The 13537-nt window shown below is 39.8% G+C and overlaps 1 protein-coding gene across 2 annotated transcripts in view; it reads left to right on the forward strand.

The window, feature by feature from the left end:
* The first annotated feature begins 3911 nt into the window (after positions 1-3911).
* LOC108429898 (progranulin-like) overlaps positions 3912-13537 on the forward strand; it is a 35002-nt gene continuing 25376 nt past the window's right edge. The window contains exons 1-5 of one of the 2 annotated variants that reach the window (XM_017701968.2): positions 3912-4001; positions 4135-4170; positions 5198-5225; positions 5331-5461; positions 11623-11757. In XM_017701968.2, the coding sequence (XP_017557457.1) occupies positions 3956-4001; positions 4135-4170; positions 5198-5225; positions 5331-5461; positions 11623-11757 (376 nt within the window). In that variant the 5' untranslated portion in view covers positions 3912-3955. Of the gene's footprint in view, positions 4002-4134; positions 4171-5046; positions 5226-5330; positions 5462-11622; positions 11758-13537 lie in introns of those variants that run through there. The other variant, XM_017701969.2, reaches the window with a different exon arrangement.

Raw genomic sequence — 13537 nt, forward strand, 5'->3', positions numbered from 1 at the left:
TTAGCTTTAAGTGATTCAGCATTTCAGTAATTGGATGCATATATGACCATGAAGAACAAAGGAAGATATTCTAAGTACTTTTACCTATCTCCAAAATGTGAACTTTACAGGAGAAGGAAAAAAACCTAGTTTACTTTTAATGTAAGTCAATGGAACCAGATTTTTTCCCAAGTAATCTTGAGACACTTATTTTGGTCCATTCTTCATGAAATTTACACACAATGTAAATGCTCTCTGGTATTTTCAAAATATGTTATTTTAAAAACTACAAAAAAGGAGATTTTGTTCCGACAGCAGGGACATGCAGAATTGAACTAGACATACTAACAGATACATACTAGTGAGTTTTCTGTAATGTGATGGAAGCAGGATTGTAAAACATACTGTATCTTTATCCATAGAAATTACACAACATCTATCTGGTTTTCTTCTTATAACTAAACAGGTTTGATTGACAGAATGAAAAGTAACATTCCAAATTACCTGGAAGAGTAACAGTAGCTAACTTACTCACACAAAATGACACAGAACAACAAGAATGAGATACTAAAACCTCCCTCTGTGCCTGACTACTGAACAAACAAACAAACACACACACACACACACACACACACACACACACCTACAGCAGCAGTCACACCTAGAAAGACAAATTTGGTATTGCAAAATATCTGTAAAACTCAGAATAACCCAAAAGGAACAAATGGAATCCAGCTGCAGAAGCTAACTAATGGGCCAGTGAAGCATCTTAAAAAATCCCAGATGCAGCGACGAGATACAGAAAACCCAGAAGGAGGTGGCCTGGAGGATTGCACTGGATAGGCTGAATTACTCAACACAATACAGGTCAAGCTGCTGTATACCTTCAAGTGATGAACTATGTCAACTATGTCATATCAACTGAACACTAATGTGCAGTCCTGAGCATATCACTGCTGTCAGAGCAAAATGGTAACTTTACACCAGAAGAAAAAGCCTACTTTACTTTTAATGTAAGTCAATGGAACCAGACTTTTTTGAGTCATTTTGAGCCATTTCCTTTGGTCCATTAATCATGAAATTTACACACAATATAAAGGGTAACAGGCATTTTCAAATTATGCAAAACACTGAAAAACAAAAAATGGAGATGTGAGGTTTTCCAGATCTGTCACCACTGATAACATTTGGCACATTATGAAACAAAAAGTATGACTAATGTACTTTTAAATATACTACTGAAATCCTATATTGAGTAAGAACAGGAAAACATTTCACTTTCAAAACAGCAGTCAGTCTCCTCAGTTCACCGAGTGTTGTTAAAAGAAAAGGTGATGTAACTTGCAAACATGCCCCCGTCCCAACTTTTTTGGAACATGTTGCTGGTATCATATTCAAAATGGGCATTAAGGAAGTCAACAAGAATCACTCAGTGAGGCCAAAACTCTGTTTTTTACTTTACTAATTTGTTAAAATTGATACTACAATTCTAGTAACACATGCTATTTCTTGTATAACCCTTAATTACTAAGGTAAATCTAGTTCAGATCAGTTGATTCAGTTCTACAGTCAGAAGAGTCTTGTGCCCAAGAAGTTTCTCAGCATTCTTACAAGTTTAACTTCTTTCTGTTAATTACTTCTATTTTCGTAATTTATAAATACAGTTCTCTTTGCAAAATTTGATTTATTTTTTGGTGTCATAGGGTACTATCATGTCTTTTTTTTTACATGTTTCTGCTATTCTCACCACAATGGTGTTTTGTGTTCAGGTTTACCAGTGAACATGACGATCAAGGTGGTCCCACAAACACTCGATTGGCTTCAAGTCTGGTGAATTAGGGGGCTAGGGTGGTGCTCAGACGTCTTGGTCATGCTCTTCCAACCAAAATTGGACATGTCTATCTGTGTGACGTATCACATTGTCTTGCTGGAAGATCCCACCGACCCCAGGGAAGACAATCAGCATGTAAGGGTGTTTGTGATCTGCAAGGATGGATTCATACCCAAACCAGTTGAGTGTGCCTTCCACGTGGATGAGTGGGCCCAGAGAAAGCCACAGAAACATTCCCCAGACCATAACGCTGCCACCATTAGCTCGTGGACATGAAGTGATCATAATAAAGTGACCCCTCACTATGTTAGCTTAGCAGCTCTCCTCTCTGACTTTTTATGATAATCCACAAAGAATATCCATCAAATTTCAGCTATAGAAACTTCGCTTAACACTTCTTATCATACCTGTTTTCCATAGATTAGCATCCTCCACAGCAGGCAGGGTTGCCAAGATAGGCCAAAATCTAAACACTTTAAAGCATGACCAATGAAAGGTGAAAGCAAGTGGTCTTCTCTAGGTGTACACTTGCCTGACCATGAAGATCTCCCTTAGTATGGAAATCTAAAATATGAATGGAAATAAGACAATGGTGATAATAATAATAAATGTGATAATAATATCTCATTAATCCGAAGGGGAGGGCATGGTTGTTTTGCAAGGGATGGGTGGCATCCCTTTGCAACCCACCCACCCAAAATGATCTCTGATCATGAACCTGGTGACTGTCATCTATCTGTGTGGGGGTCTTCAAATCCCTGCTGGAAAGACCAGCACAAACCAGCATGAATTTCACACTGGTCAAAACTGGTTTATGCTGGTCTGGTGCTGGGTTAACTTGTCCCCCAGCATGGTCATTCTGGTTGACCTGTATACCGGGGCTGAATGTCGAGAAGAGAAAGAACATGGATTGTAATTCAAGAATGACTGTAAGAATGTCTCTGCTGAAAAAGGACCATTAGAAACGACTAGGATTAAAACCTAATGGTTTTGCTTTCTAATGTGCTTTCTAAACCATTAGTTTCCTGAGGATGACCTTCAGATCCCATTAGGAAACCATCAAATGCGTTTAGAATCAGACACTGGGCACCTGTGTAAACCATTACGAGCCTGTACACCGTAATATCAGCCCATATCAAACCAAAATACATCACAAAACCATCAGAAAACAAGAGAAACACCTAATGGTTTCTGTGGGTTTTTCAGCAGGGGTAGCATTGAAGCGTCAAACAACCTTGGCTTTAATAAACAAACGCATGATGTTGGGTTTTAAGACGTGGGAATTGCTCTGAAACTCTCCCCACTTCTTCCTTTCTTCTTTCTAAAAAAAGCTCACGGTGCTTTTTATTATGCTCTTCAGAACTGCATCACGTGGTGGGCGTGGCCAAGCGATTCGAGCCTCACACCGAGGCTGTGGCTCAGAAGCGCCGAGTCAATTGAGCGCAGCGGCCGCAGCAGCTGTGGAATAACCGACGCCCAGCGCGCTTATGATCGCTGTGCTGTTCTGCGATAACGGGTGCGTTTAGCGAAGCTCCGTATGAGCTGAAAGCCTTTCCGCTGAGCTGCTCAGGGAGGAGCCTGGAGAGAGTTCGCCCCGCACCGCCCCGCTCCCCTCCCTCCCTCCCTCCCCGTCTCCCCGCCTCCCTGCTGCTGCTGCTGCTGCTGAGGAGACAGAGGGAGGAGGAGAGCATCACAGCAGCGCGTGAGCATGTGCGTGTGAGCGTGCGTGAGCTCCATGCGTTCTCCCGCGTCCAGTGCTGGACTGGTCACGCAGTGATGGTCACCAGGTCTTTCCTCACTCGTTCGTCACTGATGATGGTATTAGTTCTCTGAACAGTCTCACGGTGGAAATGACCAGCCTCTGTGATCTAAATCAATCACCACCACACCTTTGGTTCCACACCCTTTGTTTAGTGTCTCTATGGTGAGATGTTGACGCCCCCACTGACGCCCCCATTGATGCTCTGCTCCTGACTGCACTCAATTTAAGGTCGCCCTGAGCTCAGCTGAAGAGCGTGGGAGTGGGCGCAGGACGGGGCCACCTTAAATTGGCCGTGTTAGTTAATGATCACCACATACCCCCACGGTGGTGAGGGGGCGGAGTCAGTCCGTATTTATAGCTAAATCCCGCGCCTTTTTGCTCAGATGTTCAGACAGCTGTGCGTCATGGCGCGCTGCGCTCTGTGCTGCAGTAAGTGGGCATCATCTGACTTTTCATCTCAGCGCCTCAGCTTTGTTTACACTGACTGTAAATGTATGTTGTATGTTGCCTGTCTTGTCTCTTCTCTTCAGTCTAAAGGGTTTCTTCTTTTTCCCCTTTATAGTTTTGCTGGGCTTGTGCGTGACCTCCTCTGCTCAAGGTAAGTGTGTGGTTTGTGCAGGCTGTGTGTGTCTGAGTGTTTTAGTATTTAGTAGTATAAATATATAGTTTTGTAAGTATTATTTTAATATTTAAGATTTTTGATGTATCATGTACTCATATATATATATATATATATATATATATATATATATATATATATATATATATATATATATATACATAGAGAGAGAGAAAGAGTATATATAAAATCACTGTTGTTGGAGGAAAACCTCGTCTCCACTTTTGTCATTTTTCAGGTTTTGACATAATTTTAAAATACCTGTTACCCATTATATTGACCCCAAATGACTTGTGAAAATGTCTGGTTCCATTGACTTACATTAAAAGCAAAGTAGGCTTTATCCTTCTCCTGTAAAGTTGCTATTTTGAAGATACAAGGTATTCTTCTGATAACAGTGATGTATATATATATATATATATATATATATATATATATATATATATATACATATACATATTTATATATCTCCATTTGTATCATTTTTTATTTATTCTTTAAATTGTGTCAGAATTTATGGTGATTGAACCACCAGACATGATCTTAAATATATATATATATATTTGCAACCCACTACATTAACATTTAAGTACTTTACTAGTCTCTTTATTATCCTATTGTATCATCAGTCACTCAGTGATTGCTGCATCGAGTTGTAAACACGGGCAAAGTTTATATGTGCAGAAAGTAGGCTTCTGCCTCACTTGTCTATTATAGCACTTTTTTTCAAAAGTTGTGCTGTGTAGCTCCATCTGCTGGAAAAAATCTGAAGACATTATTGAGTGCTAAAAGATTTCATACTTTCTCTTCAGATATGGTTATGGTTAACAGCATGTTAACGTGGTGCGAGCCAGACTCCAGCTGACTGCAGGCAGTCTTTAATTACACAGCGAGACAACTGGAACCCCACCATGAAATGAACCTAACTGACTTAGTTATCTCAGGATAATTGGACTAATGGACTCTTTCCTCTTCTTTTTTTTTTTTTCTTTTTTCTTTTTTGCAGATCTTTGCGACAGTGATGAGAAATCCAGGTAAATCTTCTCTTCTTTCAGAACAGCTCAGAATGCCATGTGTCAGTTGTGTGTATAAAGCCAGATAGATGGCTATAAAAGAGTTCTCTCTTTTTTTTTTTATAGCAATCAATGTGGAAACCTGTTATATGATATTAAGAAGTACACCTGTTGTGACAGGAGTGTAACTCAAGGTCCTCACCTGTCCTGCTGCGGAACCACTGCCTACAACAAACTGGATAGCTCATGCTGTAACAGTAAGTAGCTCCTTTGTTTTCCAGTTAGAGGGATTTTCCAATTTTCCAATGCATATTACATCAGACGTTTGGAGTCACGCTGAGGCTGAAAAGTCAAAACACTGAAATAATAACAGCAGAATATCTGGGCTAGTGTTGACTGTTAGGGGGACCTGCTTCTTTGTTTATTTGTGATTAAGAGCTCTATGGAGTTTATGTGAAATCAGCTGATCAGGACCAGTTTTACGGTCACTGCTTGACCGTCTGCCTAACAGCTGCATTAACGCCTGTTTACAACTGTATCCAAATCACTGTCAGCCTTTCACTTTTAATTTATTAGCACACATGCCTGTGGTTGATATGTGGGTGATACAAGGTGGCATGTAACACTGCTGTTGTGACATGTTCTGATAATGTTGTTGGGGCAAAAGTTAATCTGGTAGATCAAATGAGATCATTTTAAAGGGAGGTTTTGTTTATCCTTCAAAGACAACAGTTAACTGTCTGGACTTCCCCACATGGCAATGTAATTCCACTGGCTGTTCTGACAAAAACACACTATTTAGTATAATTAGTGGACAATCGCTTATGCTTTTTCCTGATCAAGGGTGAGCCGTATATCATCACTACAGGGAGGTTAATGAAAACACATTAGTAAAAACTGTTAGTAAAAACTCTAAGTAAAAACAGAGGGAAATGGGGATTAACAGGTGTGTCCTGTCAGTGATGATTTGCAAGTGTGTAAAAATGACTCTTATCTCTAATGAGAAAATGGATCATTTACTTTCAATGAGACTGATGGTCCAGTTGTGGGAGAAGTGGGTGAAAGAGGAAGCTGGGTTGACTCTAAAGGGTGCCAAAAAGCATAGGTTGGAACGATGCCATAGAAGAGAGGTCTTCAAATAAGGACTTTGAATCCAGTTTAGATCTTGCAATCACTGCCACTTAGCCGAACTGTTTGTCTAACTAAAGAGGGCTCAATTCCAAAACATCTGTGGCTGGTTTGAGTAGGGCAACAGCCCAACTCTGCTGGATTATTCTGCGCTAGTTTTGCCCTATTGAGTTAAATAAACAGTCTATCATAATGGAGGGCTTCTTTAAAGAACCTTCCACTGAAAAATATGTTAAGAGATCAAAAAAGGTTTTTCTATGCTCTGCAAGCCAATTATGTTTTAAGAGTGTAATACATGGGAGAATATTTTTCGCACTGAAAATTGGATGTATTACAATGTATTCAGCAAGGAATTGCTGTAATAACAGTTGTAATAACTGTGTTTGACTGACTGCCCTCTGAGAAAGTAGTTTAAACCATAGATGCTATTAAAGTGGATGGTGAAAGTACAGAAAACGAGGAAAGTTGTGTTTTTCCTGTTTCTCCAAGACGTTACCCACACGTTGCTGTTTTAGAAGATCAGAAGAAGTGTGCATACATGTTTGTTTTAGACTTATCTGGTTGAGTTCACGTTCTGGCTTATGTTCCAGCCCAGAATCGTGTTTACTTGATGCACAGCTCTGCAGATTTGCCCATTATTATCCCATTGTTATCCCATTGTTATCCCATTATTACCTGCTTCTCTGCTTCTAAATCAGCTGTTATCATCCGCACAGCAAATGTTATATATGTCCCTGGAGACCTCTGAAAGTGTTTGAGTGATGGTTTAAATGCACTGGACCCCAATCAGACGGAATTCAGCACTGGTTACTTATAAATGGACCCCCCCTTCTTTTACTGCCCTGTTGCAGCTCCACAGCAGAATCCGATTTGTAGGTAAAAATAAAATTATCCTAAAATGGACATAAAACATTGTGACTCCCAAGGTGGAAGTTTACATTAGGTTGCCTGGGCTAGTGTGTGAACATATTAGCTAATAGCTGAAGCGTTATTATGACACTCTAAAGACATGAGTGTAATGTTCCACAAAATGAAAACTCTGTTTCTATATGATACAGTTGATTTGACACAGCCAAAATAAGGATAAATAAGCCAATAAAAATATGCCATATGTTAATGTTTACATTTTCTCTTTGGTAGAGCATTCAGCCTTATAAATACACAATATTTGAAATGAGTATTATGCTGTAGTATCCCAAACTGACAATGTAGCCTCAAACCAATGTGTTAGCCCAACGTGTGGAATCAGTCTTGGCTTGTTTTATCAAAGTATTAATTTTTCCAGACTGTCTGTTTGAAATTAACTGGAACTGGAACAAATACAAACTCAGAAGTCATAGACTGAACTGTCTCCACTAAATACATGGTTGAGTGGGATGTGGAGACAGTGTACACTCTGACTCTGCTCTGTCTGTGCCTCTGTCTGAAAAAGTAATGAGAGTCAAATGTAGGGGAGCACTTTATGAACAGTCTTTGGAAAAATCTTACTGAACAAAGTGATGCACTGGGGTCACTAGATTCCCCCTCTGTACTGGCAATATGGCAATTTTAATGCTTTTCTAAGTACAGAGTGCTGTGAAAAAGTATTCACCCCCTTACCTTTGCATATCTCTCAGTCTTGATTTGACAGTTTGGCCCTGTGTGGAAAAGCAATTGCTTCCCTTATTACTTAATTAACTAAAATTAGTTGATAGTTTGGTTTAATGAAACTAGACACGCCTGATAACTCACAACCCTGCTGAATCTAAAGGCCACTTCAAAAGAACCTTTCTAGCAATGTGAAGTTGGCCCAGAGGTCTCAACAAGCAACACTGTACCGCAATCAAAAGAATTTCTGGAGGAGATGACAAAGAAAGTGAATTATTTATTTCAGTGTGGACAGCCATATAGCCATTTCTAAGGCTCTCGGACTCCAGCAAAGCACAATAAGAAGCTTTATGTCCAAACAATGTTGAATCTTCCCAGGATTTTCCAGTCTCCCACAGTCCCAGTCCCTCCATGAGCACAATAGCCTCAACTGAAGTGCAGTAAGGGTCATTAGATGGAATTAGTATTGTTCTGTTTGGTTATATGTAAAACAGAGAATGTGATATCTGACAATAACAGCTTAACTAAAAGGAGAAAACCAGAAAGGACTCAGACACTGGACCACCCTGAAACAACTGGCATCACTCCAGCGGAATTTAAAATGAAAGTTGTTCACGTCCTTTAATTCGTCTTTGTTTCTACGCTCATTGTCCATTTTATCAGCTCCACTTACTATATAGGTGCACTTTGTAGTTCTACAGTTACAGACTGTAGTCCATCTGTTTCTCTGCATACTTTGTTAGCCCCCTTTTACCCTGTTCTTCAGTGGTCAGGACCCCTATGGACCCTCACAGAGCAGGTACTATTTGGGTGGTGGGTCATTCTCAGTAGTGCAGCAACACTGATCTGGTGGTGGTGTGTTGGTGTGTGTTGTGCTGGTTTGAGTGGATCAGACACAGCAGTGCTGCTGGAGTTTTTAAACACGGTGTCCACTCACTGTCCACTCTATTAGACCCATCTGCATTGTTGGTCCACCTTTTAGATGTAAAGCCAGAGATGATAGCTCATCCCTTGCTGTTAGCTAATCATCCTCTAGTCCTTCATTTGTGGTTACAGGACGCTGTTGGTTGAATATTTTTGGTTGGTGGACTATTCTCAGTCCAGCAGTGACACTGAGGTCTTAAAAAAATTCCAGCATCAAGGAAAGTTGGAGAGGTTCTTATTCAGAAGGATCATGGAAAGGCATAGACAGTAGTTATGTGCATTACAATATGCACATGCATCTATTTAAAGCATAGGGATGTGAGAAGGATCCTTGATTAGGAGGAAGTTGTGGAGGTGGCGGTTCTTCCGAATGTTTATGGCTTTCCTGTGCTTTTCCCTTTTGTATGTATCGGCACTTTTATAAGACTCTTCCTGGGTGGGTGCAATTTCCTGAGCTCATTGAAGAACCGGGCTTTGTTATTGTTATACAGATATGAATCTTTGATGGGAAGTCTCTTATGTAAGATGTAAATGCATCCGCTTAGTCATCCAGGTTGTAACTTGAGTCCAAGTTGAATCCAGACATCATCTTAAATTCTCTGTGGTGTCATGAGGCCACATTGTCACTCATTACATACCAGGCATTTTGGTTTTAGGCTTCAACCCATATGAGTGGATGTGAAGCAGAAGCAAACTGCCTTCCTATCAATTTTCTGAAGAGATATTCCAACAATTTCCGTGGGAACACATGCAAAGTCCAGAAAATTCTTTCACTATGCTGAATTGATGCATAGTAGCTTATTCTGGATGAAAGTAAGTGGAACTGTAACTCCCTGTGCAATTGGGATTGGGATTTTGCAGTGATATGTGTCTCTACATACAGTGACCCTTATTCATCAATTTGGCCAAACTGGTCGTAAAATTAGTACGCTGACTATTATGCGATTTTTCAATCTCGTCTTTGGCGTATCTGTATGATCAAATTCATGTCTATTAGGAGTACATGTAAATTTATTATTCTTAATTATTATTAGTTAATATTATTGTTAAGTGACCCTACGTAGTCCCAAAATGGGGACGTTTCACTTCTGCATTTAACCCATCCATGCAGTGAAACACCACATACACACAAGTGAAGACACACTACAGAGCAGTACGCACACTTGCCCAGAGCAGTGGGCAGCCCTATCTGCAGCACCCGGGGAGCAGTTGTGGCTCAGGTGTTTTGCTCAATGGCACTTCAGTCACATACTGTTGGTTCAGGGGATCGAACCAGCAACCTTCTGGTCACAACGCTGGTCGCCTGACCTCCAGCCCAGGCCCTGAAAAAAGGCTTGATTTGAGATTAACTAACTAAAACTATTATAAAAATAATATATAATACCAATAATAATAATAAAAAAATAACATTAATACAAATAATTTATGCACATGGCAATCCAGTACAAAAATAGATGTGCTTATTTTACATGAACATTGATAAAAACATATATTTCACATTCAATTTAAAGACATTAAACTGTTCTTTTATTATGTACTACTGACACTTTGCAAAAATTAAAAAATACAAAACAAGGTTTGTGCTCAAATCTGTCACTATAATATAATAATACAGTGTTTAAATCTGTTATTTTAGGAAAATTTGATACTTTCCTGTTGTCATAATTTTAAACGGTTGGCCTGTAGGGGGAGCAGTGAGGGTTCAGCACTGCTTGACCTCAAACTCCGCCTACCAGCACAGGCATTGGTTCACAAGCTGCTGTTTTATTGGCTCTTTCTTGAAACATCTGAACCACATCTGAACATAATTACATGTAAATGAGCTACAGGTACTCAGGGTCTTGATGGAACTTGCACTCAAAGTTCGCTGGTTTCTATGTCACACGAAGGTTTCATGAATCAGACACAGTGTAGTTTGTACATCATCAAAGGCGAAAATATCTGTGCTCTTTTGGTGAATAAGGGCGATTGCTTTAATCACGAATGTTTAATCTGATTGATTTATTAAGATAGCTGCTAACTGCTAATCAGCAAACTGACCTTAATGTTGTTCTGCAAAGTTATTTATCAGTAAACCTTGCATTAAACTGATTTTTAGCAAACCAAGTAACCCAGAACAGTGTTGACATTAAGCTATGAATTTGATCTCCTAAGTAGATTCATCCAAAAGTTTCTCAGCTTCAGGAATGAAATCACCTGCCGGATGATCAGGATAGTGTGTATCAAGCATGGTACATTCCCCCATTCTGGCTAATTTCATCAAGTCAACTCAGACATCCTACTCTGAGCAATCCTTCCTTTACCCGCTTCACATCAAGGCTCTGCTGTCTCAGATATTAAAGGCAGAGCAGATTAGAACATACAGCTATACTTGGAGTCATTGCATCACTTGTGATCCCTGGGAAGTTTGCCAGTATGATTGAGTCAGCAGCGGATGCTGACTCCGTTTTATCCGGCCAGGAATTTGCGCAACTCCAGTATGGCCAGATGCCAGTTGAGCCCGAAGGGAAAATGTTTTCAGGCACACACACGCTTTGCCCTGTGCTAAACATCAGAGAAGGAAGGATGTGGAATAAGTGGCAAATTGCTAAACAATTGCTTAGCATCAGTGCAACTTGCAACTTACAAGGATCCTCTAGTTAGTTAGGGTCCTGGGTGTTTACCTCAATCTTAACATACAGCACCATTATTTTATTATATTCATTTATTTTTTTAGCACTTTCATTCCTGTCTTAGTTCTGCATAGAAAATCCTTTTTCTTTTGGTGATTATCTTGCAGATAAGATCACAGCTGGTCTGAGTCAAACCGTTTCATATTGCTGCGGACCGAAGGCTTACAACCCCCTCAATCAGATCTGCTGCAGTGGAAGGATCCAGAATAAAACTTCTGCTCACACAGCATGCTGTGGCTCAGGTAAGTGTCAAAGTAACCCCTATTCAAGAAATAAATAAATGGTTCTCAGACCAGCCCTGAGGGCCCCTTCAGTGTATTCAAGCTCCTGACACATAAATATGCCCGCCTGGGTGGCCCTGCTTAATGAACCACTGCAGTGAGCTAGAAAAGACTGTGCATTACAGTGATTTTACCACCAGTGGGGCACCTGACCTGAAGTAGGAGTGAGTGAAGAAAATATAACATACTGATACTTGAAGACATTTTCATGATATATATGTATGTATGTAATTTAGTGTTTAAGTTTTAATGGAAAGGATCTGGAAAAAAGCTCCTGTAGTGTCCCATTTAAAAATATGATCATTTTTAATAAACATTTTGGCTAAATGTGCTTCACTATATACAGTTAAACGACACTAATTATGCTCTCTTCAATGAAACACTGTCATGAAGTGCTTCACACAATGTAAAGGAGTCTAGTGCAAGTTTAATTCCAGGTTCAAAGTAGATAACATGCAGAGGGTCAGAAACCCAGAAAGGCAGGCCACATACATCAATGAAGATCCAAATGGGGCAAGTCCAAAAGAGTAGTCAATAACAAACAAAGTGCAATGTCAGAATACCAGAAAACCGAATCAGAAACATAAACGCTCTGAACTGCAGACAAACCAAACAAGACTTAGACTAAACGCAGGGTATATATACATAAAATGGCCAACATAAAAGGTCAAAGGGTCAAGAGACCATCTAATATTCTGGAGACAGCGACCTCGAGAGGAGAATAGCAGGTGGCAGATGTGACAAGTCGATGTTCTTTAAGCACTGATGGTATACACAATAAGCTGAGAAGAGCATGCTGTGATTTAATTGATCACAATGGAGATAAAGCAACATCATATTGCCTCATATTAACTCACACTGCCATGGTTGATTACAAATCCACGTGTGCAGACTGAACGTTTAGCACCAGACTAGCAAACCTAGTTGATTAGAAGTGGTGCAACACAACGCTGTTGAACACTGATCCAGTACTGATTCAACAGCACTTGCTGATGGTTGAACAGCTGTTATAATGATATAATGTCTGTACGGGTGTCGATTTAATGTTGAAACAGTGTTGTACTCTGCGATTGTGCAGGGCTGATTTGACTTTGAAAGCGTAGTAAACTCAGTTCAGCATTTGCTAAACGTAACACAACTTACATTTTTAGGAGTTACACTCTAATCCAGAGCAGTTGGAGGACACTGCACCATCGTTTACACCTCTTCCACATGGCTATAAGACTTAACGCCGTCAAGCCCAAATTCTGCCAACATTTGTCGCCTCAAGTTTCTAGAATTTGTGCTTGAAAACAAGAGCAAGATCTATCAAATTCAACATCAGAGTTGAGTCATTGGTGTTGCCCAACATTAAATCAACATTGCTACAATGAGATCTTTGCCTATAAAAAGAATGTATTTAATGTATGTATTTAAGAGGGCGTAAATTGCCAAATGAACCTGCGTTCAGCGAAATTAACAATCTTTATCCGCAGGATTGCATTTAATTATAGTAAATTGGTTTGCCAGCTTATTATCATTCACATCAACAGTACTTTCTCTGTTAAATTTTCCATGCCGGCGCCTTTCCATTGACATGGAAAAGCAGTCTTTGTAGTTTTCAGTTTTGCAGCCTAGCATGAAAATGGAGGGACAAGTGTTTGTGTACATGCTCCATGTTTTAGGGTGTCCTAAAGTAGTAGGTTTGTGGATTATTACAGTGCATGTATCCAAATTACTCAATAAAACATGATAATGACTC

Source organism: Pygocentrus nattereri, chromosome 7, assembly GCF_015220715.1.
Source record: "Pygocentrus nattereri isolate fPygNat1 chromosome 7, fPygNat1.pri, whole genome shotgun sequence".
Taxonomy (NCBI): domain Eukaryota; kingdom Metazoa; phylum Chordata; class Actinopteri; order Characiformes; family Serrasalmidae; genus Pygocentrus; species Pygocentrus nattereri.